This window comes from Trichoplusia ni, chromosome 1 (assembly GCF_003590095.1).
Source record: "Trichoplusia ni isolate ovarian cell line Hi5 chromosome 1, tn1, whole genome shotgun sequence".
Classification (NCBI taxonomy): Eukaryota; Metazoa; Arthropoda; class Insecta; order Lepidoptera; family Noctuidae; genus Trichoplusia; species Trichoplusia ni.
In genome coordinates, this window is record NC_039478.1 from 15,395,074 (window position 1) to 15,421,966 (window position 26,893).

A 26,893-nucleotide genomic window follows, 5' to 3' on the forward strand; every position below is an offset into this window, starting at 1 on the left:
AAATAATTTATAAATTTATAATTCAAGAAATCGTATTATACAAAATTAGTTCGAGGTTTTGTAGAATTTATTACGGGACAAATGATGTTTTTTTTTATTGACTAGCGCATTATTGAGTTGAAGTGCATTACAAGAACGAAATATAAATAATTCTGAAAAAAGAGCTTTTTATTTGCAATTTAACAGAGTTCAATATAAATTGATATGTAGTAGATAGTTTTTTGTTTTATAAAGTTATAGTTTTATTGAGTTTTCAGACCAATGTGAGGATAAGAAACTTACAAATTCTGAAAAAGTTTTTTTTTTAAGAAATCATGCAATAATATAATAATATTCCAATTTCCTAAACTCTGTACCTAATCACTGGTTAGGTGCCATCCCTAGCCGATCCTATTTGCAGCAATTCGTCTAACACCTCACAGTTGGAGCGCGCCGCCGATCATGTCCACAATTAGGGCTGACTGACGAACTAATATTAAATACTTCAAGTTACAGGGAACAATATAAAAAGTAATACTTAGCTCAACATTCAAGCTTGTTAAATGGATGTCCAGTCTATCTAATGTCTTGCCTGAGTGGAGTAGAGATGATGGCCTGGTATAGTTACAGCCAATCACAAAATTTAATTCATAGAATCTCTGTCTAATAAAGTAAGCACGTACCGTTTAAAAAAAGGTTCTGTACTTAGTGTACCTATAGCACAACGATTCTACAAGCGTCATCATTCAAGTAAGAAATAAGGCTGAATATTTACCACTTTATTTTAAAATTATGTAGTGTCAAGGAAAAAAATTTAAATTGAATACACGTCTAATGTGTGTCTGATGGCATGTTTTATTATATTGTGAAAATAAACCAGTTATTCAGTAAGTAGGTACACACATCTATAATAGAATCCCTATATAATAAAAGCACGAAACTGAAAAAGAAATTGAACCTCAAACCTTATACCTTCCTTTATCATGACGTAAGGGCACTCCTGGGGTGTGAAGCACGTGTAGAGGGATGTTCAGAAAGTATTATGTGTCGCGGAAGTGTGACCCGGGCGGCTTTCTGTCAACTTTTTATAAGTTAACTTATGACGGCGCTAATTGATTCACACTTTGTTTTCACACAGTTCTGAAAAGGGTCTATTGCGGTTGAATGTTACGCTATTTTTTTTTGGTTAATCTTTTTCAGTATTCTAAATTGAGTAATCATTAATTCATTGTTTTATTTATTCCGGAAATTCGGTTAATCATAAGGAATGTAATTACAGACTCATACGTAGGTAATATTATGTCCTTCTTAAATAATAACGGTAGTTTGCATGGTTATGTATTGACTATTGTGTCTGTTATTGATACCAGAGAAGAACTGGATGCAGGTACTGATGTAGAGGTAATTAATTGCTCTTAAATGCAGAAATTGAAGTTCTGAATTCAGAAATAAAATATATTTCTCTAATCACATTATACCTACAATGCTTTCGTAGATAGGCAACATCAAGGATAAGAACCCCTAAAAAATACCGAAGCAATATAAATTCACCGTTTCACAACCATGGGCTATTTAGATGTATACAAAAACATACCAAAACGGACCGGGCTATGTATTTCTTGCGTAAACCATCGTTCATTAGTCGAAGAGTAATCCTGGATGTTGTACGGGAGGGGCGAGTGTTGGCGCCGCCCAACGAGCCACCCGCCCGCCTTGCGCACGCGCATCTTTAAGATCTCAAATGATAAACGTCACGCGGGAAGACAAGAAGACACAAACCTACCCCTATATTTTTAACTTTCAAAAATCATCGATTTAAAAAATAGGATTAATATTCATATTTGGTTCGAATTTAAATATATTATGTTTTAACAGAATGTGCTAGTGCAGTGAATTAGTGTTCTTTTTTTAATTGTGCAATATTTTTTTATAAAAATGCCAAGGAAAAAAGTGAATCGGTCGCCACCCGTTGATAAACGAGCGGATGATGTGGATGACGATGATTTCTTCTTTGATGATACTCAATCTAATTCAGGTAAGATTTTTGAAGTAGGCATAATTTTATACCATCCTGACCAGTTCCTGAAGGAAGAATTTTCATTGAATGATGCCATATTGCGGATGACATTTACTGTTGAAAATTACTTCGTTGCACTACACATTAAATAAAACCTTCCCTTAAAAAAAGCGATATTATTTTAAGTTAATTAAACTAGCTTACTAATAAATCAGGAGGTCTTTAGAAGTTCAAAAGCTAATTAATCTAAGTTCTTCTCCAAACATCAATCCCTTTATTTTAATGCGGCTTTTTCAGTGTCTAATTAAACAAATACCTATGTATCTACTTACTTATAAAACATACATACCTACCTACTCTTGTTTTGGAAATACTAATTATTTAAAATTTTTAGGTGTCGAAATAAGCTTCGAAACCCGAACCCGTCGGGTTAAGCAAATACTCGATGAGTATTGTTTCTAATTAGCAAACAATTTTTTTATGCCCTCCTAGCCTATGTTAGTTTTTGGTTAGGAGCTTAGTCCTCCCTAACTGGGAGGACCTCGCTACAGTGGAGCTTCTCGATAGCTTTGCTTGTAACAGCATACTTATCTCTCTCTAGAATAAGGTAACGGCCAATTAAAAAAAAAACCGCTTATTACTTTAGTAATTATTTATTTAATATCGGTTTACTCAAGCTCAATTGTCGAGATAGCCCGACTAGTTTCGGACCCAAGTGACAAAGCGATTTGACAACTCATGATAAAGCAACCCGATTAGGTCGTTGTTTAATAAATACCTCAAAAACGGATGAGAAGTAAAATCATTAGAAAAATAAGTTCTAGATTTCTGCCGATTTATCGCTAATAAATTTTACTTTTGACGCGTAACAATTTCTGACCAAAAAGGTGCAGGTAAGTAAGGTGCCAAAAATTTATTTGGTAAAATTGAAACAGTACACATAATAATATGAGAATTGTACAAAGTGCAGCCCGAAAATATTTATCTAAGACTTATATTTTATAAGATCTATCTTTAACACAATTTGGCTTAGATAAGGTGAATTTCAACAACGTAAAGAGATAAGATGCTGTTGAATAACTGGAATCTCGGTTACATAGCATTTTTTATCTCAATACCCACTATATTAGGTAAGAATAATATCATTAAATTTATTTTATTTTTTAGAAAAAAAAAACAATAATTTTATTGTTGACTATTTGAACTAAATAATTGAAGTTGGTTAGTTTAAACGTTCACGTATGCGATGTTCCTTTGTTGGTCGCAACTCGCAGAATAGGGCAAGACTAAGTAAAATGAATAACCGAATAATTGCGAGTCGGACTCGAGACGTTTGGGAATCCAGTAGAACTAGACTGAAGAAAACATATTGGAATGAAAATTGGTCACCCAAAAAAATTTCAGCTGTACCAATAATTTCTCGGTTTTTTTATGATTTGTTGCTATAGCAGGAAAATAAATACAACATTTGTGGAAATTTCAACTAGCTAAACGTCAAGCTATTACCATTTTTGAGTGGTAGGTAATAGACGGATCGGAAAGATAGCGTAGCCTTAATAGTAACAGTTCCGCTTTTGCCCTTCGGCTACTGAAAACATGGTAATTTTATTTATATTAAATTATAAATAAATTTATTTATATTAAATGGTAAATTTATTTATAAAAAACGCGGTGGTAAACTTTAACGCACATATCCTAATCCTAACTGATATTATTCTACGTTTAGTAGGTATTTGTATTATAATTTGTATTTTCTTCATATAGGTCGGAGTTCACAAGAACCTCAACATAGAAATGCCGCCAACGCCCGTGAACGAGCCAGGATGAGAGTTCTTTCTAAGGCATTTTGCAGGTGAACTTCTTAGACATAATAACAACTGATTGCCCCTTAGTCTTTACCAAGATTAAAAGATAGCTAGTCTGTCCGTAAATCAACTAAAATAGTAATTTACGAAGGACCATAACTGGTATAAGTATACATAGTGATAAGTTATTTAGATTCTCAATTTGATGAAGTTTCTTATTTTTTGTTAAATAAATGCCTAATTAATACATTAAACTGCCCTCCGCCGCCGCACGGCCCCGCGCGCTGGCCAGAAATGTTCTTTTCTTCATTATTGCAGTTTTCCATTTTTGAATAACTTTCCATCCAAAAAGAATATAAAACCACTCTTACCGTGTTAAAGTCTATAATCTCTTAAGCTTTTTTGTTTCGTTATCAGACTGAAAACCACACTACCTTGGGTACCAGCGGACACGAAGCTGTCAAAACTGGACACGCTGAGATTAGCTGCATCGTACATAGCACACCTGCGGGCCTTGCTGCATGAGCCGAGATCTGCGCACACGCCGCCGCACCCGCTCAGCTTGGTCAGTGATTAATCTTTACAACACATAACTACCCATACCCACACGGTAATTACCTAGATATCACGTCTCAAAGTGTTAACATTGTGGAAGAAAGACGTTGTTCTTCGCCGTCTCATTTCTACTGTCTACTCCGCTCTACACTTCCTGACCTTTAAAATGCATGGCTATAATCAATTTTGTTAACTTTGATGTTTCAATCATCATCAGCGTCGTACCTCTGTTCGATCCCTCATAGTTCACTACTAGACTTTGCACACTTCCAAGTTATGTTACATCTGGTTCTCTATCTTCCGCATTCCGTGAAACTGAATGTAAGTGAAAAAATATGAACCTGGAGGTTCTTATAATCAAGAACCTTGCTTGCGTCTAACAACGAAGAAATATTAAATTCCTAAATTCTGCCACTCAAAAAGATTTGCTAACACTCAATAGTTTTCAAATAGCACACGTATGCGTGGTACATATTCGACGCGTCTAAATTATACACGTTCCATGCGGTTAGCGCTTTTAGAATACTCACGAATGTATCCAGACAGTTTGTAGCTGGATTCGCACACAAAACATCTGGAAAAGCACTCTACAAAACGCATTTATTTTGTGCCAGTCAATACAATAGAGTAAAATTTAAAAAAATATGAATATCCAGAGGAAATGTTATGCCTTACGATGAATAAACAGTAGATTGTGAAATAAGATTCCAGAAGGGACGCCAAATACACTCACCTTAAAATCGCTCTTATAACTAAGTGTATTTAATAATATTAATACACATTAAATGAAAAACAAAAACAATACATAAACTTAAAAACAACAAAACTCGAACATTCATCAGTGTTGTTAAGACGACATGAAAAAATTAGAAAAAGTTAGCACGCGTCCATATATCACTAAGCGATGGTATAATTGTTCACAATTTATTTTCTGTCACGGCTGTCATCCCTTAATTCATCCAAGGCACGAGACTCGCGTGCAATGAATTAGTGGCGGGCAAAGGGAATTTGCTAAACGCCAAAGCGCCGAATACTGTCATCGCAGGATTAGTGAACACGTTCCACGAAGGTCGCATGCGTGATCGATGGCCGGATTAACCGCTTTCGAACGCATCGTTAGAGGAACAATATTTTTCAAAACAAATGTAGAGACAATATTCATTTAAATCGGCGACTGCTGAAATATTTGTTTGTTTTGTAAAAAGCTGAAGATTTAATTTTACATTAATTTATATCCTACTAGCTTTTCGCCCGCGGCTTCGCCCGCGTCGAGGTCGGTTATATCGCGTTCCCAAGAGAACTCTTTAAAAGTCCAGGTTAAAAACTATCCTATATTCTTTCTCAAGGTCAACTCTATCTCTATACCAAATTTCATTAAAATCAGTTCTGGTTTAGACGTGAAAGCGTAACAGACGGTCAGACAGAGTTACTTTCGCATTTATAATATTAGTAGGGATGAGGAGAGGAAGTGGAAGCAAATGCAAACAAAAACAATGCTCAGTCAATCAACGACTTTGGTGGCATTTCTATGATGTTCAAAAATATAACTCTTGTTTACTTTAAACTTTTTAAATTTTCGCACATTTTGGTACAAGCTGCGCTATCACTGTGTGTGTTCCAAGATCTTGAAAAAATAAATATACGATAGATACATTTGTTTATAAAAAATCAAGAGTCACTTTTCTAACCCTTCGGTCGGAGTTCAAACAACAGCGTATATATTCGTACAAGTGGAACAAAACATAGAAACAAAAAGGTTGAAACAATAAACAGGAGAGTTTTACGCTGCGCATACGCACTGACCAAAAGTTTGCAGCTGTTCTGAGTATAAATAAAGTTTATATCCGGACGTTAAAGTGATGCTTCAGTTTTAATGTTCCCTGGTTGTTCCTTTGTCTTATTTACTGCTTCATTATGGATGTAAGGCTGTGCGTTAAATACCCTGATTATTTTTTTGTGAAACGCCTAAACGTTTATATTGAAACGTTTATTTTTTATGAATTAATGAAGTCTAATTTCTCCGTTCTGTTTTAAATGTATTTTTTTACAATCTTTCCCACTATTTATCTCATAATCATCAAAGCAACATTATCGGGACTTGGGTACACGTGCTCTGCAAAATCCCGGCTTTGTTTATTTTTGCATAAAAAGTGCGGTCACCTCATCTTATAATGTTGCAATAAACGAACAGACATATTGACATAATATTTGACTAATTGGGAGGTCTTGTGTTTCTTGAGTTAAGATAAGAAATATTTAATTTAAAATGTATAGCTACCTCACTATACATAGGTTTCATATATGATAGTTAAGGGGCAAAATATTTCATATGTTCGGGACATATGAAATATTTTGCCCCAGTGTAAGTTGGTCAAGAAAATGTATTGCGCCAAAGCCATTCGTTCTACCTCCATAGTTCTAATAAACTAGTATATCCGATCCAAGGATCAGTATTTACAACATCCTAGTCTCTAATCCTAATACGAATCTTTAATTTCAGGCGTGGCCATTCGCGTTCCAACATGGCGGCACCCTCAGTTGCGCGATCTCCCAAAGATGGAACGCTAACCCTCCAACCAACGAGTCAACAAATTGCCGAAGTACCACTCAGGTACCAAGAGAGAATGTCCATGATATGGACAGTGGACACTGTGAAGGCTATCAAGAATACAATGACAATGATTATGAAGAGCGGTGCTACGAAGATATGACGAACGAATCCTGCGCACCGATGCAATACTGTAACTATGGGTACAAGGAGAATTACTACGACATGAGAAACTCTTACGCATCAGATACTATGATGAATAATGCATAGTTCTCTGACCAAAGAAATTTTATTACATAAACTTTTTATAGGAACATGATTTTATTTTATGAATTGGATTTTCAGATTTTTTGGCATTTTAATAAACAATGACAAGAATTGACAGCTCGTTTGATTTTACGGTCGATATATTTGGAGGAGTTGACAATCATAGATCTTAAAGAATTTTGTAATTAATCAACATTATACCTTGTCATAGGGGCAATAAATTATACGTTAAAAATATTGAGGAATAGTTAATTAATGAGTAAATTAAGAAACAAAGCTTTGCGAACTTCAAAGCGGAAAGTATTATGTTTCAAGGATATTTGGTTGCAGTATTTTACATGGTAAACCCTTTCCACCAAAACAATTATAAAAATATTTTGCAGAAACTTTCGTTCTAATTTGAAAGCGCGTTAGTCATTCGAGGTAAAGTGGTAACTCTACACTCAACTAAGTAGACGTCGAGGAGCGACATCGTTCCGAACCTGACAAAACAAACACGAAAATAGTCGCCGTCAGAAAAAATATATTTCCTTGCGGGAACCGCGCCTAGTATTAGTTTCTTTAATACGTATTTTATTTACGTAATACGAAATTGTTTTGCTGTGGTTGGTACGGTTATTAATTCGACGGGTGACCAATTTTGTCTAAAATTTGTTTTTTTAGTGTATTCATACGGAACCGTCAGACTCGCCAGCTCGATTGCAGCATGACGGGTTTTTAACAATTAAAAAAAAATGGAATTGAAATAAAATTCAGCGTTAGCAGGTGAAAAGTTTATTTTGTAAGTATTCATAGGTAGGTATGTATTATGCCAGAGCACACTACAAATTATCGTTTTACTTATTTACAACAAAATACAAATGTAAAACTTAAGCGAGGCATGTTTTGGTAAAACTTGTTGAAATAATTACACTAAATTTACAACTAAAGCGAAGATGTTAATTGATTCAAATGATATATAAACAAATCATAACTTACGTACACATGGGTAAGCGGCAGTAACACATAGCTTACAAAGCTAAAAAATTAAAACAAAAGTTGTACATTATCTAGGAAACATTTAAATTGCTTTTTGTGGTTTATTAATTGCTAATTATTCAACGCTTTCCATTTTCTATAAATTATTACTAAATCTACGGCTATCCTGATAAGAAATTGTTATACGATATTATAAATTACAATTCAATATTGAACGTAGTCTAAGTTATTTGCTCATTAAATTAATGTTTTGGACATTAGCTTACGTGTCAATAATTGGTAGTAAAACACGATTACATGATAGTGAATCTGATAAGTAAACTAATCCTAACTTTAGTCCTAGTCAGACACTCGCACTACACTCGCACGCAACACGCATGAAGATGAATTATATTCGATCCTCAAACTAACTTTACGAAAGCATTTTGCCTGTAATGATGGTCATAGTATACATTACAATAAAATATTATCTCTACCATATTTTTGGTAGCCTCCTAGCTTTGAATTCACGCTAAATTTAAACTAAAACTTTTCAAGTTCAATTTTTCCTTATCTTTCCATCCGAAGCACTCCGATCCACAATCGCAATTTACGCCTAAATTTCTTTTAAAAATATTTTTTTTTGTTATTCTAATCAAGCAGGTAGCTAGACTTTGGAAAAGGTCCCTTAACAATATGAGTATGTAATTAGCATGTATTGTCTTGCTTTGACAATTTAAAGTTCCAATTGAATTACACATTCAAATGTTTTTTTCAGCAGTAGACTGAATAATTATTCACTGGCTTTTCTTTTAGATCTTTTCGTGTTTCAATTCATAATTTTATGAGATTTTAAATATAAAATTTGACGTTAAATTGATTTCTATTTTTTCCCTAATAACACGTGAGTTGTCCTCAAGTCAAATTCACACATTTGAACCCCACTAGAAATAATATTTTATGTAAAATTCATTACCTCTTTGTCCTTTGTCTAAGCGGCTGAAATTATTAAAAATGTTCTAATTCTTCTATGAGATATGTTTACGCCTACATATTACGAATAAATGAGTTCGACTGCGAAATATTCAGATTTCGAACGTTTTTTTTCGTGGGCAACATTATCCTAGCACATCCACAACTCCGCTCAAAGCCAATCCCACATGAGACTACCATTATAGAAAAATATATATAAAGAACATACAGAGTATTCGTTTTAAGCTTAAACGCTATACTTTCCGCATGTTATTGCATTGCTTGTTGCATTACATACTATAATATATGAGTTTAACATATATGTAAATGGTTCTAGGTGTAGTGATTCCGCTATTATCACTGGTTAGTGAGAACAAATGTACTAGAACCATGAATGAACCTAATAATATTGAATTATGCGACACAATGATGTAAATGAGACATAGTTACTGAATAACATTGTATTGGACATAAGTTATGGCCATAACACAACTTTCCTACGACTTACGCAAAATTACGTCTATTTTGAGCAAATCGTTTACAAAATGCACAATTTGTAGAGAAAATAACATTATGAAATTAAATATCATTGCCTCAAGCAAAATCTGTTATAAAAGTAAAACAATATTTAGATCGAAAGCATACGTGACATTAATTTTACTATCTTTTAGTTCTTACACATACATACATAATAATATGTAGATTTAATAACTTTGTAATTAGTCTAGAATTCTAGAGTCCATAATTTGTTATGTAAACAAGAATGTTTATGTAAAAGATTCAGCCAATATCACGTATGCCTTGGGATCAAAGCCTCAAAAGAGGATACAACCTCTTTGATAAACTGTGATAACAATATACAGTGACAATTAGAAATTGTGTCGCTTACATACAATCAATATACATAATATATCTGTATGTCTATACATAGGGCATACAGAATGCTGAGTACACAGTGTACTACATCTTATACATAAATGCAATACGATGCGAGTCATATATACGTTCCTTATAAAGTCTATGTGATGGGAATACCACAACGAACAAATGACGCTTATGGTGTTGCCACTTTTGAAAAGTATTTTTACCTTGGCAACAGTTTTAAACTGATGGCATTCTGATTTTTTTTGTATATATTTTCTAATATGGCTTGGTTAAGTCATCGTTTTTCGTCTTGTCATTTGTTCGTTATGGTATTCCTCTACAATACTTGTTTACACTTAAACACCATATAGAAAGTCCCTGTAAAATGTCTTTTACCATGATTAAGAGAGCTTTGTTGTGATTTTCAACGTTACACTATAATGAATTACAAATGTATTGATATATTTAGTTATATTAGAAGCTACATGTTACAATAACTATATTATTGGTTATTACATTGATATTTTGTGCGTACCGCCATGATATAAATGAACGCAACATAAAATAACACACTTTTTATAACTTATAAAAAAAAACATAAATTAATAATTTAATATGACTTAAATTATCGATTCAAATCCTTCATTGCATTTAATACAATAAATTAAAACAAAATTGTATACGTTTTTCAACACCGATCGTCAAATCTTAAAATTAAAACAATGCATTACATACGTAATTAAATAATGGATAAAGATTAAAATCATTTAATCAAAATAATTGTATGTACAAGAGTCAACGTGAACTCGTCATATAGTAAAATAAATGACATTAAAATAATTCTAAAAGGTTTGTTTTTAATAATAATTTAATTATAATTATTAGCAGTCGTATTGGTGACGCAGCGTTGTAAGCAGGCGTTGACGCAGTACCGGCCCTAGCGATACGTCATCACGTGGTACGGGGGCGGGCGCGGCCCTACCGACTACCTGCCCGAGAATATGCTGATCGAGTTAGACGTCGTCCGCTTACGGACTAGGGTGGCCTCGACTGAAATAAATACACCGTATTATGAGCAATAGATAGAAAAGTAAAGAAGGAATAGAATTCAGAAGGAGAGTCCTAGCTATCTAATAGGTGAATTGGAACTGATTTCAAAACTATGCAGGATCTCCTGCATAGTTTATAATAGATCTAGAAATAATAGATCTCTATTATTTTGTTATACGACTGTAAGACATATCTAACTGTTAGAAAATATTAAGCTAGGTAACTCTTAGCTAAACAATAATAATAATCGTACATAGACGATTCATCTCGACTCTACATTCACAAAATCAACAATAACTCTTAAAGAGACTTAGCCCACATACACCTGTAAAGTCAATGGACTTACAAAAACTAGTGACGTCATAAATTCTGAAGTACTTCGAATTTCAAACGGTACCTATGTAAACAGTAGTGGCGCGTCGACTCTACATCACTAGACACGTCACATACCGCTATTAAGATCAAATTGCGCAACCAGCATCACGTTATCATCTAACAATGACATTAACAATTTCCGTTCTATGACAGTCCACCTAGTTACAATGTTTTGTTGTCTGTGAAAATACATGTCATAATGACGTCTGCAAGAGTGATTTATTACTAAGTCATGGTGATTTGTAATAGATTAGAGATATAGCTGACACCTTAACTTCTTACAGATTTATCTATTACGGCAAAGATTCTTTTGGATTTTGAGACCGATGGAGACCAAGATTTTTATAACAGGCTATGTTCCAAATCTGTAAAAAATTCTACAGTCTAACACTAGCCTAAAGACTAGCTTTGATTTTAGTTAAAGGGACTATTTGGGACCAAGACCTGCAGATTACCACCTGTTGGGAGTTGTAAGTTTCCCTGTAGAGTGCCTAATAAATATCTAATAAGAATATTAGTTTCAGTAGCATTATTTCTGTGATGACAGCAGCGACCTCTGCAGTCTGTATGAAGAGCTATTGCCGTCTTTACCAAAAGTAAGTATTAATATTGCTGTGCCCGAAAGGGTCCATAATGGTTCTGTATCTCTATATTTTTAAGACATTCATGTACATTATGGAGCGCAATTATTTATTGAGTATTGAGTAAGTTCTTACAATGTGATTATTTATTTCTATGTAGGGTCCCTGCAGAAAGTATGGGCAGTTTGTATACTGTGAGCTAAAGAGATGGTAAGGTACTCACTGGTAGAGTCCTGCGGCGTGAGCGGCCTCTTGATGGTCTGCTGTATAACGGCGAGCCAGCCGTCGCGGTCCTCGTGCGTGGTGGCGGCGAGGCAGTACGTGCGGTCGGGGGTCACCAGCTGGAACGGGAAGCGGGCCTCCTTGCAACCGTTGCCCGTGTTGGATACCTTGATACAGTAACCGTTTGATTCGTGACCTGAAAAGTGTGTTTTATGGTAAGGATAAGACAATTTACAAAAAATCTTTTTTGAAGATGAATTGCTTAGAAAACCGTTATGGTACGACTGAAAAACGAGCGTAGAGTTAGCTCTCCAGTATAGGACATCTCCACTACCCATTATACCACTAGTCGTCAGTAATAGCTGGCCGCGTAGGATCATTGAGAAGCCGTAACAGTGGGGTAAACAAAACTGTTCCAACAGTCTTTTTTACCTACAAATATGTTTAGATTGACAACCAGCTAAAACAAGTATTTATGTTTAAAACAATAAAATGAGATTTTTCATGAATATAGGAAAATTCACCTTTAATACTATTACTATTTCGATACTCACCGACAAATATTTCGCCCTTCGGATAAGCATCAAGCGGTTCATCGTGGTACATTAGCTTCCTGTTATCCAAAGTGAACCATCTACGCCTGTGGGCATCAGAGGGGCGAGGTCCAGTCTTCCAGAGCCAGCCTTCGCGGGCAAAGTCTTTAGGTAGGCGGAGCACTAAGTCCGACTGGGGTGTTGAAGGGAACGCCACTTGGAGTAAGTGGAGCTGGGCGCAACGGATTGCTGTGTACCTGAGGAAGGAAATTGTAGAATCAGTTGGTATCCTTCTTTTTAAGTGATCTAGGGGGACAAAAATAATTATTTAATCATTTAAGCGAATAAAAGTAATAAAAAGTTCCACCCCATATTTTCTCAACCCATGTTTTCAAGTCGCCGATTTACATTTGGTAAATTCGTGTCCAACCCTTTCATTGTCTGTTAACCATCACATTGCAATTTAGTGACAGTTAACTAGAGTAATTCTTTAATTAATAAAGCTGTCTTAATGGAGAGATATTGAATAAGACTACTTTACAAAGTTGCTCTAAATAAATTATCCTATATTTAATTTGTCAAATCTAGTGCACAATTTATTATTTAGGCAACTTTTATATTTAAAAACATAGTGGGATGAAACTTTACGCTTTGCTTCCTTCCTTTTTCCAGTTTTCTACTTTATGCCTAATTAAAATGGCAATAATAATAAAAAGTCACATTATTTTGCAAATTAGGTGTGATTAAATTACACAATACTTCCTTGATTATTTTTCGACAAGTCTGAACTCGCTCTTTATGTTTTATTTATTCAAGATAGTTAGATACATTCATGGTAACAACTGCCTACTTATCTACACACTATGTAACATGCTTTATCTACTTACTTGTGTCTTGAAACAATACCTTAAATTGAATGGAATCAGACAAACAATATCCGGAACAGATTAATGAGCTATACAAACAAAACAACATTGCGAACGATATTACAATAACAATTACTAAATGGAAGACTATCCTTTCTACTGGTCACGCAAAAAGGGTAATCTATGGAAACTATTTTGTTACGTTTACTTAATTTACATATCAAGATCATAAAAATTTATGGGAATTCCTTAACGTAGTCTCTCAAGGCTGGGGCGAATTTCCATAATTTAAATGTTCGAATTTAAGTGGGGATATAGTGTTTATGGGCCGTCATACATCGTTACTAAATTAGCACGAAATTAATGTCAATTCTACATATTCTGATGAAATAGATGTTTATCCATTTTTTTTAATTTAACAATTCTAAATAGAAAGTCAATAACTTTCGTTTGTGGCTAAGTTTTTATTAAAGAGATATATTATGAGCATTAAAACTTAATGCTTTAATTCTCATTATAGTCAAACTCAAAAAAAGAGAGTCTTAATACAAACCAGTATAAATAAAAAAAAATATTTTTAGCAACAAACACGAAAATTAACAAATATTTAATTAGTGTGATTTAATGTGATAACAATAAAGCGTAATAACCTTAAAGTTCTACCCGAATAGATTCAAAACAAACAACGATGTGTAATATACGATTAACAGATTTAAAAAGTAACATATTGCGTGTGTAACGTACATTATGCGTCAAATGTGAAATTCTCAGACTGCAATAATAAAACCTAATTAGATCAGACAGCATTGCCAAAGTCCGCCAGACTTGTTTACAATACACGACACACATTAACCTACGTATGTGCGAAAATTTTGGCAAAATCACTTGATTCACGTGCATGGCAACGAACGTGCCTATATAAAATACAATATTAGTGAAGCGCGGTATTGAGGGGGAATTAGCTTCAGATAAACTATAAAGCTGCAATGTACCTATAGTTACAAGCAATTTACAAAAATAATAGAAGTCATCGACGTCCCTCAAATTAGTAGAAGTAATTTATTGTAATACATTTTGCATGTTTATAGAGTTTCTCTACCTTATCTTTTGGACCGATTGACTCCCCTATGACTAATTTTGGATAGTATTGAAGCTAGACGAACTTTCCCGTTGTCATTGTTGTTTCGTGAGTCATTTTTTCATCGCCCTTAGTCATAGAATAGATATAGTGAGTCTCCCAAATTCAGGAGAAAATAAATTAGAAGCTGTACTTCTTATTTCAATGTATTTAATTAAAAAACTATACAGCTTAAGTTTCAATATTAAAATGTTCTATCCGAAAACTTTGAAATAAAAATTTGCAATGCTAATAAATCCGAAGGCGTATACTAGTATTCATAATTTTAATACGTCTCATAACACTTATTGTGCAAATATTTATTGTCTCTACATATTGGGTATACGATTTAAAAATGTTCGTGAAAGGAATGAAGGTCAAATACCGATCGGCTGTTTCTCTATACCATGTTTTGTATGCTTTCACTTAAACAATTAGTCAGCAATATTACGTATACCTGATAATGTAATATGCGTTTTATAAAAATAAGAAAGCTGCTCTACATTTTAAGCTTGCGACATTTTTCGATGGGTGTATTCTAATTAAGTATTTAGTTTGAACAAAACTACAAGTCTTTTAGCAAGACCAACACAGAAAAAGTATGCGTAGCGTAAATGTTAGTTAGAAGGTTAATAATTTAGATCGCCACTTTTCATGCAAATTAAGTAAATTATATGCTCGTAATATATTTAAATTTACTTTAGCTTTTATGAAAGGGGTTATGTACCAGGAATAAAGAGCAACCCTTATAAAGTCAAATAATATAGGGTTACAGTCTAACAGCTTAAAGATTACATCAAAAAATCTAATGACATAAAAGGAGCCTCCATCAATATTCATTTTATAGAGTCTGGCATTCATTTCCTAGTGCAAATCTTAAAGATGAATCATGAACTCTATTTTCATAAGGTATAACAAAGTTATTAATAGCTATTACAAAATAGTATTTATCAATATATTAGTTAGTCATCATAAGGAAACTACAACTGAACTGACCAGTTGGTTGACCATTTTAATGGACTAGAAAGATCAAAAAAGTTATATTGTGTTTCGATTGAAAAAAAGATTACAGAACAGTAGTTATAGTTGTAGACAGTAATCTTCTAATATATAAAATTCCCGTGTCACGGTGTTAGTTACCGTACTCCTCCGAAACGGCTTAACCGATTTTTACCAAATTTTGTATACATATTGGGTAGGTCTGAGAATAGAACAACATCTATTTTTCATACCCCTAAGTGACAAGGGTTGCCCACACTAAAATTTTTATTTTTATTTTTTGGACGAATTTTTTTGTTTTTACTTTTTTATAATGTAGCATTAAAAAATACATCCAACTAGATACAATTTATTTGGCAAAACAACGTTTGCTGGGTCAGCTAGTTTACTTATATAATAAATATAACAAGAAAAAAACCTTGATCATAGGCTGGAAACTTAATAATCAGAAAGCAGTACAATAAATGAAAGTATTTTATGAGATACCTGATAAAAAGTATGCTATCCAGTTCATCGTCTCAATAGTCCTAAAATACATATTAATACCCTATATAAAGCAAAATGAAAATTAAATCCACTTACCAATTGCTAATAACTTCTGGGTCCTCATGATACACGTAGATATGCCGCGTCGATCCCTCTTTAATGAACGTCAGTTGCATAGAGTTCATGTGACCGATCTTAGCTGGCGCGAACGCTACATTCAACTCTGACAGTTTGAGCACGCCTTTAGGTTCCTTATTTTCTCTAACGTGATACCTGGAGATAAAAAATATATTTTTTTAGATGCGAACTTAGCTGATTCTAAAGAAAAAAAAACTGTAGAGGTGTGCTGTAGATTTAGGTGAAACTGTTACCATGTGGAAGATTGTAAATCACTTAACATAGATCCATTGTCATTCCCATGGAAAATGTAGACCGATAAGTGCTAACTGATTACGTAGGTACGCAGTTACTTGAAGTAGAATAAGGATCATAGTTTAGTCACATAATGAATCAAAATTCCATTCACCTACGACGCTTTGACTCTATCTTTTTATTAGCGTGAACAGATTCGGCATTCGTGATGTTATTTTCTAACAAAACGTTCTTATTGTAATAAAAGGCATTAGAATATGTTTTCCGCAACAATGTACGTTAACGGCCTTTCTGTGCCAATTATCTTACTTATTTTGTTCTCAGATAACGACAGACACCTCAAATTAATCTAATAGACAAAAACGAATGACGTTGTTTGACGTTCTGTTTGTAAAGCTGTTTACTTCAAACAATCCTAACCGCCTGTACTAGGCTAATCCAGTATTAGCTTCCAGACCATTTACGTTTGATCTACGTCACAATCACAAAGTAAACAATTTGTTTTCTTTTGGTATAAAAATACCAGAGCAGATAAAAGTGTGATATCATCCTTCAAATGTCTCATTGTGGTGCAATATATGCCGAATATATTCTCGCCTTTTACTTTCCAGCTCAACCCTGTAGCTGCCAAACTAGAAAAATGATCACGAAAAATTCATTCGCGTGTAGAGTCGACTATAAAAATTGTGACACGAATGTTTCGCAACAAGCACACATATAGTTAGACACAACAATGCAGGCAATGCACATTTAACATTAAATCACAGAGATATCCACGAGCATATAGACGTATCCAAATTCCATAGATATATACTTTTAAATACTATACAGGATCCTGTAAACAATAACATATATGAGAACCCATGATCACTGAGATATGACTACATGCAACGCGGATGGCTCTGATCTGATGATAATTTTGCACATGATAATGTCCTGGATGTGGGGTGACAGTACGTTTGCTCAGTCTTACCTACCGACTATCGAAATGTTTGTATATAGTTTTCGTACAAATTCCGCTTTCGTTCTTACCTCAAAGGACCAAAGTTTTTGACGCGGAGGCGATCGATTAACCGATCGAGACAACCCGTTGTACGGCCGCAGCCGTCGGTAGCGGGATGATACCTAAGAACCAGTCCGGATATGTTTAAGCTAAACTACTTCGTAACAACCATCTTTAGTGTTTGTAGTCATAAAGTAAACGGTATCAAACTCGATTACGCTTTCGACGGCCTCTTAAAACTTCTCTTTCAAGTTTATATATAACGAATGTTATTTATATAATATTGACTAAAGCTATGAGGTAATTTTGATTCCTAGAAGTGTTTATTTATAAATGTACTTAAAATTTGCTAGTTAGTACACTTTTGTCGTGTAAACAAGGGTCAGGGAAATACCCACAGGCAATTGTAGTGGAATGTGTTATGTCAGCTTAATGTTAAACAAGTAAATTACACGTTTGCAAAGCTAAATCTGTTTTGCATAAATGTTTTCCTTCTATGTAAACGGAGTCCGACTTGTTTTGATGGTCTCATTTTTTCGATTTCATTTTTGCTAATTCTAGAACTATCGCATAGCCTTAAATAGAGGATATGTTTAATGCGGTATTATTAAATCAAGTTTATTAATTGACACAATATATTCAGTATATTTTATCTCGTTAGAACCACGCGGCAACGTAGAGTTACCTAATAACGCAAGGTGAAGGATATCTTCCATCACAATGTCAATGTTAAGTGACGTACAATCTGATCATGACATAGTAACTGTCCATTAAATCAAGCACAGCTTAATAACAACTACGTCACGAGATCGAAGCTGTTTGGATTTCACAAGAAATCGCAATCGTTTGGTTAAGAAATTATATCAAGAGTGTGAACTTATGGGAGAGCAGTCACTGAGGCAAACAATCTCATGAGTACATGACTACGTAGCTGATCAATATTTGTTTAAGGCTTGACGCTTGCAATAAGAGGCGTGGAAGTTTTCGTGAGATGTACCCTACGTCACAGATACCCACTATTTTTCTATGATACAGATTTTATCTGTTTTTATCAGAAGACAAACAGAGGTGTGCCGTCACCGTGTTGGGACATTCTCTACAACTATTTCATCAACCGGTGACAGTTTTATTACGCCGTTTGATATATAACATGTTAAAACATCTACAAATCCATTATTGTACATATCACGGACGAAAATGGCTCGCTAATTAAGTAATTACCTTTTACGTCAGGCGCGACAAATAAATATGTTATTAACATTTTTTTGTATCGCTCAAGTACAATTAAACGTTGTATCTGAGAAAAGCGAATTCATTAACTAAAATTTTCATTACTATGCTTGATTTTCTGCTAATATACTCTATGTAAAGACGCTTCATTTACAGGCTAATGTAAAACCTAATTATGCTATCACTGTGTATTTATTTTTATTATCCTGCTCAAAAAAGTTTCGTCCATTTTCCTGTTTTGATATTACATTTAACTGCAATAATTTTCCGGTCAAGACTAGAATACAGTGAGTAACAAATAATGATGATGAAGTATTGTTACGTCGATCGTTGAATGATTCATGAAGGTAGAGAAGTGAATACTATAAATGCTCAACTTATGAATAAAGATTTCGAAACTGACCATGATAATAAGCCAATGTGTAAGCTGATCGATAACATATTTTCTATAAAAATATGAAGACATTCAGTAAATAATATGATTAACACGGATCATTTTTGGCGACATTCACGGGCGATTTATTAGTAACAAATGCTACGCAGCTGGTTATCTTTCACAAAAAGCTTTCTTAGTCAATATAGTGATTACATTTGGTCATTTTGACCGCATTCGAGCAACTAGAATACACGTGGAAATACGCGATTGTAACGTGTCCTTATTTGATGCCAGTGAACGCAGAGCATGGCGTTAGCACGAGCAGGGTTAAGTGTTTCGTCGAATCGAAGTTTGAATGCGGCCAACGACCAAATGTAATTGTGTCATTATGTTCAGTTAGCGATACGGTTTGACTCACTTAAGGGTGTCTTCATTCTCACTTAAGACGAACTTCCTCAGCTGGTAACGGCTGTCTTCTTTGCCTCTCTTCATTAGGAACCCTTCCATTGTGCCAGAGAGGTAGCTCTGCCGCTCAGGGTGACAAAACTCCTCCCGTTCATACTTCGCTCGGATCCACTGCTCAATCAGTACTCTGAAAAAGAGAAACCACTTACCTAGAAAAGCTAATTCAATCATAAATATTAATTTAATATAACGTTTAGAGCCTCGTTTAAAATGTAACAGGGATAACATCAATATGAAAGCTGTCTACCAGGAAAAAGTTTAATTATGTTTATTTCTTTGTAACATAAATTTAAATTTTATAACATTTCCTTGTACTGAATTTCCTAGCTGGAACTGGATATTGTGTTCTAAATAACAAATTTAACGGTACGAATACATGATTGCTTTAAATCAGAATAAATATTTGTAAACGGTTCTATTTACGGGATTATGGGAAGGAGATAAAGCTTTTTGGGTCAAGTTTTGATTATTGATAAGTCATGTTATGATTTACGATTCTTGGAAATATGGCGAACGAAAATAATCAAACGGATGCGCCTGTAATTCTTGAGTTGTTACATAAGAGACATAATAAATAAAACTTGTGGTAGAGTTACCTTGCAAATAATTTGCAACAGGTATGCGACCGGGCATATATTCACTGTAAAAATATTTTAATAAACCGTGTTTGGGTTTTTTACATCTACGTAAGTCGACCCTTTCTATTTTTCTCAGGTCGCGAGTAATTACAATGGGCATTCCTAAAGTTTATTTATAGTAATTACTCTTATGAGTAACTTTCATGGAATGTAGCCGGCACTAATTAAGGTAAAATGAGTAGTAATGTAGTTAATGCGGTTGTTTTGTTTTGACTGCGGTTGTGTGATAACATCTTACCAAATACAAATCATAATTATAAAGTTAGTTACAATACTATCTAGTTTCTAGCTTTGTAAAGAATCTGATAAGATGAACGGGTTCTCATGCTTATCTGATCGAATGATTTGTACTCGTTTGACTATGAGAGTTCGACATTTAAAAAGAAGCCTAAAAAGACTGTTGTCAATCTTCAACTACCGATACGTCGACGATGGCTCTACATTTCTTTTATAATCAGAATCTAATGAGGTAAAGGGAATGAAGAAGAGCAACGGTATTTTTAATTAGAACCATCGATATCCATTCTTTTTAAGGGTGGAAGAAATCCATGACGTGTATTCTTAGTCCAAAAACAATTGACTGAGCAGTATCGTGTCTCAGTATACCTGCTCTTGAATATTCACAATATTCAATGTGTGTAAATATTGTAGAGTTCTACATTCACTTACTGCGGATCGTTCCTATTAGGTCTTCTGTAACACGGTGGGACTCTTTCCTCGTATTTGTTTCTCGCGGCATTGTTACCGACCTCCTTCATTCTTTGCACCTGCGAGTCCTCCCAGCGGTCCAACTTCAGGTGCTTGACTTTGCTGATGTGTGCGCCCATGCCGCGGTGAATGCTTGCACATCGCATGCAGATGAATATACCAAGGTTGTACGAAGCCCAATCCGGGTCTGGAAAAAGACAAAAATAAAATAATACTAAAATGTATCAATTTGAAATGTTTTCTTTATTCAGTCCTGTCCTCCTAAACATTCAAATCACGGATATTAAGAACACCCAGATTGCTTGAAGTGTTCCAATCGAAGTTGTTTACACCGCACGTTATGTACTTGTTTTTCTACTTGTAAATAACATGATTAATATAAGAACTGATAAGATATTTTATTACGTCATGTAAACAAGTATTCCTTATTTTCTAACTGAATCAGAGATACTGCAATCATGCAGGATGTCCTGACATCGAATTTGATAAGGTTTTCGAGAAAGTTTCCGTTCTGCTATTTAAATTGTTCATTTGCAGCTAGTGTAAAGATCGAACGCTATTTGATAATCTGGGCACAGAAGTCATTTCAGAACAAACAAATTGTCTTTCGGACACTCATTATACCTAGTCAAATAGAAGTTTACTATCGCAAATATCAAGGTACATAATCTATAAGAAATAACAAACTGATGCAAGATCCTATTGTAACGTAATCACTGACTTTTCATAATGATATTGTAAAATTAAGTAAACATTTCTATTAACAGCGATATTCTAGTATTACATCATACGTGTACTAAATAAGAAAGTCCGTAACTATTTATTGCATGTACCTCTACCAAACTCTATAAAAAATGTAGCGTCAATTTCTGTATGACAATTCTATACATTTACAAGTCCAGTTAAACTACTACAAACTGGAAATGTATCTATGGAAAATGTTACTAGTTCGAAGATAGAAATAGCCAAAACAGTTTCACATTGTTTGTATGTTTGTGAGCGTCTTACTGAACTACTGGACGGGTGAATGACTTTCACTGTTTCTGTTGTTAAAGGTAAACAACGTTTATACATTGATATACCTTGCTTGTTTACGTATTGCTTTGTGGAGGACGTCATTTATATTCTAATTTATAAATCGGAAAGGAAACCCGACTGCATGAGTTCGTGTGCCATCAGATATTCAGTTGGTTATCAGTTTGCAAAAATCATTTGTAAAGACGAGGAAAAACAGTCTCCGCAGGCTGTAGTATTGCAGAACTTAAAGATATATAAAATGTTTTGTATGAACAAATACACAGACAAATAACAATGTGATATGCATTGACGTAACACACTCTTAAATAGACGAATCTAGTTAAACGTTTCAAAGTAAGAAAAGTTTACATTATGCTGGTAGATTCCAATTTACGACCTATATTACTAGTACATATATTTTTCGTTATTAAAACAATGTACGTAAATGCCGATATGATAAGAATCCTGCATATCGTCACACCATAGATTAAATATGTGAAATGACGTAGATATTGTGCATAACATGGCATTTTGTATCCGTGAGTGACGCGCAAAGCGAGAACTTGCACTCATAATAAGTAGGTGTACCTTTTAATTCTAAATAATTCGGTATTTAATTTACATCTGTTACGTTTAAATGTGTGTGCGTGATCACCTATGAATGAATTGATTACGTGTCGTACGTTCTCTGCGAAGTCCCCACCACTAAAAACGTACTTCGCGATGGTCGAACTTAAAATAGAACTTGGTCCCCGCAAAGTTGGCCAGTGTGCGCACTATAAAATTTAAGTTTTGACTTCTAATTGTCGAAAAGCTTTTTTTTATGGAAATAGGTGTTTCCACGTTTTCGTTTCGCATCACATCCGTGTTTATAAGTATACACAACACACCGACACGACGTCACGCAGCACGCACACATCGACATTTGGCCTTTTGCGCCACGCTCGTAAATAACATAACGCTATGTCACAAGACTAGGGATACCTGTTAGATACGAATCACCTTTGTTTCAATACTTGTTAAACTGCGTAATTACAGAACTAACGCTTAAAAACGTTAAGACATAGCCAAGATAGTGTTCATATATTAAAGTCTGCGTAAGTCTCAAAAGACACTTATACGAATTGTTATGTTGTTTGTGGTCTATTTACAGCATACGATCTCGTCTCAACGCTCATTAATCAATCAAGGTTATCGTAATATTACAGTTATAAAGTTTATAATTATGTTAAAATTAGCGCATTCGTACTTAGTATCATTTATCTATGCAACTATTTCGGTCGTATTAAATATAAATAAATAATTTAACCGAGTTAATGTTTAAACATTACGGGATTATCAACTAATTGCCGAATGACAAGCTAAAGTTCGCAAAATGCTTAATTTATATTATTATGATTGTGGCTTGTTGTTAGGCAGCCTATTTATACTATCTTTTTCATTAAATTTGTTCAGTTTCATTTGATAGGATTAGCAAGGATTATCATTCATTAATATAATACGTGTACAGTATACCTTCCGTCCGTTTAACTAAGTCCGTCTGTCTTATTTGATTAACATATTAAATAGAGACCCTATTTCCGGATCAATATACCTTAGATCCTGTTATTATTGTTGTCAGAACTGTACAGTTTTGTTTTATGTAGTTAGCATAATAATATTTTGAACCTAAAAAAAACACATTACATTGTGAATATATCGAAAGGCGAAATAATAATAAAATTATGAAACTGGTTCCAGTACCATGATGACAGATATTATTGTTTTTAATTATTAGAAAATAAAATAAGTGATTTAATTTTCCAGTATTTAAAAGCGGAAAATTCATTTGACCTTGTAATAATAAATTTGTCGTCTTTACGAAATGTGTTGTTCTGGAATCGTATAGCTTTTATTAATAGACATAATTTAATGATTTTATAAATAATTTATAGTATATTAATTTGTTTTTTGTTAGATCAGAAATTCATTATTTTTATTATAAACAAGTGGCTAAATAAAGCCTACTTTGATGCAGTTTTAAACTACAATAATATGCAGCAAATAGCAAAGTAAAGCTTGTAGAGTCGATAGCTAGAAATAGCTAGACTAAAAACTTATTTTGGAACAGGCTAAAAGTCTAGGTTGCGAAAGTTAAGGTCTTCAGATTCTGATTACTATAAAGTTTTCGAATCACAAGATCCACTTAACGCAAAAACCTCTTTCATATGTGTAGACATAAATGAAATATACTGTTCCTCACTTTTTGGTGGAACTTATGAGCTGTATTTTGTTGTACTCTCTCACAGACCATGTAATTAGAACGATGGCATTTTATAAATAAGGATAATTACATAAACCGTAACTGTAATATCTGTACGAACTCGGAGCGAAATAGCGAGCTCTACCAACAGCAGTTTGGACTAACGCCGCGCAGTATAGACAGGCATTGAAATGTAAAATTAGGTCACACTCACACGACGGACGCTCACATCCTAATTTCTTAGGTTAGATTTATAGGTAACAGAATAATAATAAATAAATGTTTACAAGGAAATTCATACGTTCTATACAATTCTGGAATACACGTTCTGGACAATTACGACATTGCATGCCAAGGATACATGCTACTTTAGTGCTTAGGGTAGGTACCTAAGTGACTCATAGCATACGTAAGTGCCTATATGTAGGTATGTATGTTAAGCCCTGCCTACAATAAAATGTTTCGTAGGTTTGTTTTTCTTAAATGAAAATAAATGTTAATACTGTTTTGAAGTTGATATTTTAATAAGATGATGCGGTTATATAATTACTGGCTTTATTTCTCATTATTTTGAATCCTTGTCCATTTGATTATTATAAGATTCTGCCAGATATTGTATAGGTTCATAAAGTAATTACTTATATGTATACTGCTATTAAAAGTATTGGTAACTATCAACTAAGCAGAGTAGAGTAATAAATAAATAAGATGAAAACGTCTCGTAAGTGGTGGTCACATAAAATTATTTTTCAATGAACATTGATTCATTTGATACGTGAGTGATAGACATAATCGCACAAACATCACTGATACCTATGTCCTTACTACTGACTTATCTGCATGTTTTGAATCATCGTGTAATGCGCTTGTCGATGATATGTTTTCATTGAATGCATTTTACGTCGAGGTCACTGAACTCCAAAGCATGGACGCATTTACGCCCCCCGCCTATTCACCACCCAATGAAAATACCACGCACAAGGAAAACACTATCACTTAAATTCTTAATAATCACTAATAACAACATACCCGGATTTCCACAATCGGCACAAACATTATTCCCGGTTTTCTTTTGCAACTCCTGTAACAATTTCTGGTTATGATCTACCATCGTGGAACTTTTGCATCAATAATGAAGACATACACGCTAGCGTACGTCGCCGCTCGAAAGTCGAACGCCTCGAACGAACGCGTTCTCTGCCACTGCGCGAGGGAGCGAGCGAGACTTCGACCGACGCGCGGAATCGGTTCAACAAACGCCATTTCGTTGGTGAGGAATGCCATTGCATTCACACACATTTACGTTCGGTTAGCATGAATGAGATAGAAAGAGATGTCTAGTTTCGGTATATGAATGAAACCAGTGTGTAGTGGATGGTAGTGGATACTCGTAAAATCCGTTTGTGTGTGTGTATAGCGTAGTAGGTACGTGATGCGATCATGCGACGCGAATACAAGCAAGCGCCCGTCTCGCGTAAATACGTGTAAATACTGGGTAGGCATCTAGGTAATGCGAGTCTGTCTATAAATTACTCTTCGCATAACTAAATAGGAAGGTACGTAGGTATCTATGTACGGTACGGTTACCGTAGAGTAGTTTTGTAGAGACATTTACAATTGCGACTGTACGGTGTTAGGCTTTTGCGTAGCGGATTACCCAGATACCAAAAGCAATTAAATGAGCTAAGGTATTTATGAAATAGACAGGTAGATTCAAAGATTGCGATATATGAGAAATACGACGATTAGCAAAAAACACGAAAAACTTGAAACAAGAATGTAGAGAGTATCTAGCCATGCGGTCAGCGATGTCTCACCCCAAGTTCAGTAGAATTTGTATTTTCTTCACTATGCTAATTTTTATTCTTATGAAGTAGGTTATTAGGTTTAGAAAAAAATCATGTAAAATCGGTCACGGACTAATGCTTAAACAAAATAGTGTTATGATAATAATATTCATTTGTTTTTCCGTTAAGTAATGATGTTTGATGTTAATGTTAGCAGCTTCTGTTTAAAAAACTGAAAAGATATTCGTTGGACAGACCTACGGTTGTTATTGTTACTGACGCCTTTTTTTAATTATTATTTTTACTTATTATACATTTTATACATTACTTATACTTTTTACTTTGTCTTGATTTAATTCTCGCGGGGATATTTTTACAAGAAATGTTGCACAAACAAAAATACTACAAAATGTAGAAAAAACAAGCTACAACTATATTAAATAGATAAAAGTGAAATTGAATTCACTCTATTTGAAAAAAAAGAACCTTGGTGTTAGTTGATCTCTTTTTCATTATTTAAAAAGAGAAATCCTAAGAATAGAATAATAATTAAAATGTTGTACCTATTCCGGCTGCTTCTCCATTTCACCAAAGGTTGACTTGAATAATAAATAAGTATTTTTTTAATACAGAGCCAAGCAGGACAAGCAATTTTTTTGTTATTTAATTAATTTAATATTTACATCTTTGATTGATATCCGTTCGTTACGTTCTTAGATGTTATGTATTAATAGTTTGAAAATATTTTCTTGTTAGTTATTAGTGTTTATTTATTAGTTGTATATAATTTCCAGTTGTAAGCTGCGCTGCATAGCAATTTAAAAAAATAATAATTTTGCATTCTGTTTTTTTGTAGTAAAGG

At 34.0% G+C, this 26,893-nt stretch overlaps 2 protein-coding genes across 2 annotated transcripts; one reads left to right on the forward strand and one right to left on the reverse strand.

The window, feature by feature from the left end:
• Positions 1–1,245: 1,245 nt before the first annotated feature.
• LOC113497106 (basic helix-loop-helix transcription factor scleraxis) lies at positions 1,246–7,869 on the forward strand. Its single transcript, XM_026876494.1, has 4 exons — positions 1,246–2,014; positions 3,761–3,848; positions 4,219–4,366; positions 6,857–7,869. The coding sequence occupies exons 1-4, from the start codon at positions 1,915–1,917 to the stop codon at positions 7,172–7,174; spliced, it is 654 nt and encodes a 217-aa protein (XP_026732295.1). The 5' UTR covers positions 1,246–1,914; the 3' UTR covers positions 7,175–7,869.
• A 60-nt stretch (positions 7,870–7,929) lies between these two features.
• Positions 7,930–25,464, reverse strand: LOC113497093 (arf-GAP with dual PH domain-containing protein 1-like). The gene is made up of 7 exons (XM_026876485.1): positions 25,274–25,464; positions 20,947–21,172; positions 19,593–19,766; positions 16,290–16,466; positions 12,747–12,982; positions 12,194–12,388; positions 7,930–11,014 (listed from the first exon to the last, which is right to left on the reverse strand). The coding sequence occupies exons 1-7, from the start codon at positions 25,353–25,355 to the stop codon at positions 10,950–10,952; spliced, it is 1,155 nt and encodes a 384-aa protein (XP_026732286.1). The 5' UTR covers positions 25,356–25,464; the 3' UTR covers positions 7,930–10,949.
• Between the last annotated feature and the right edge of the window lie 1,429 nt (positions 25,465–26,893).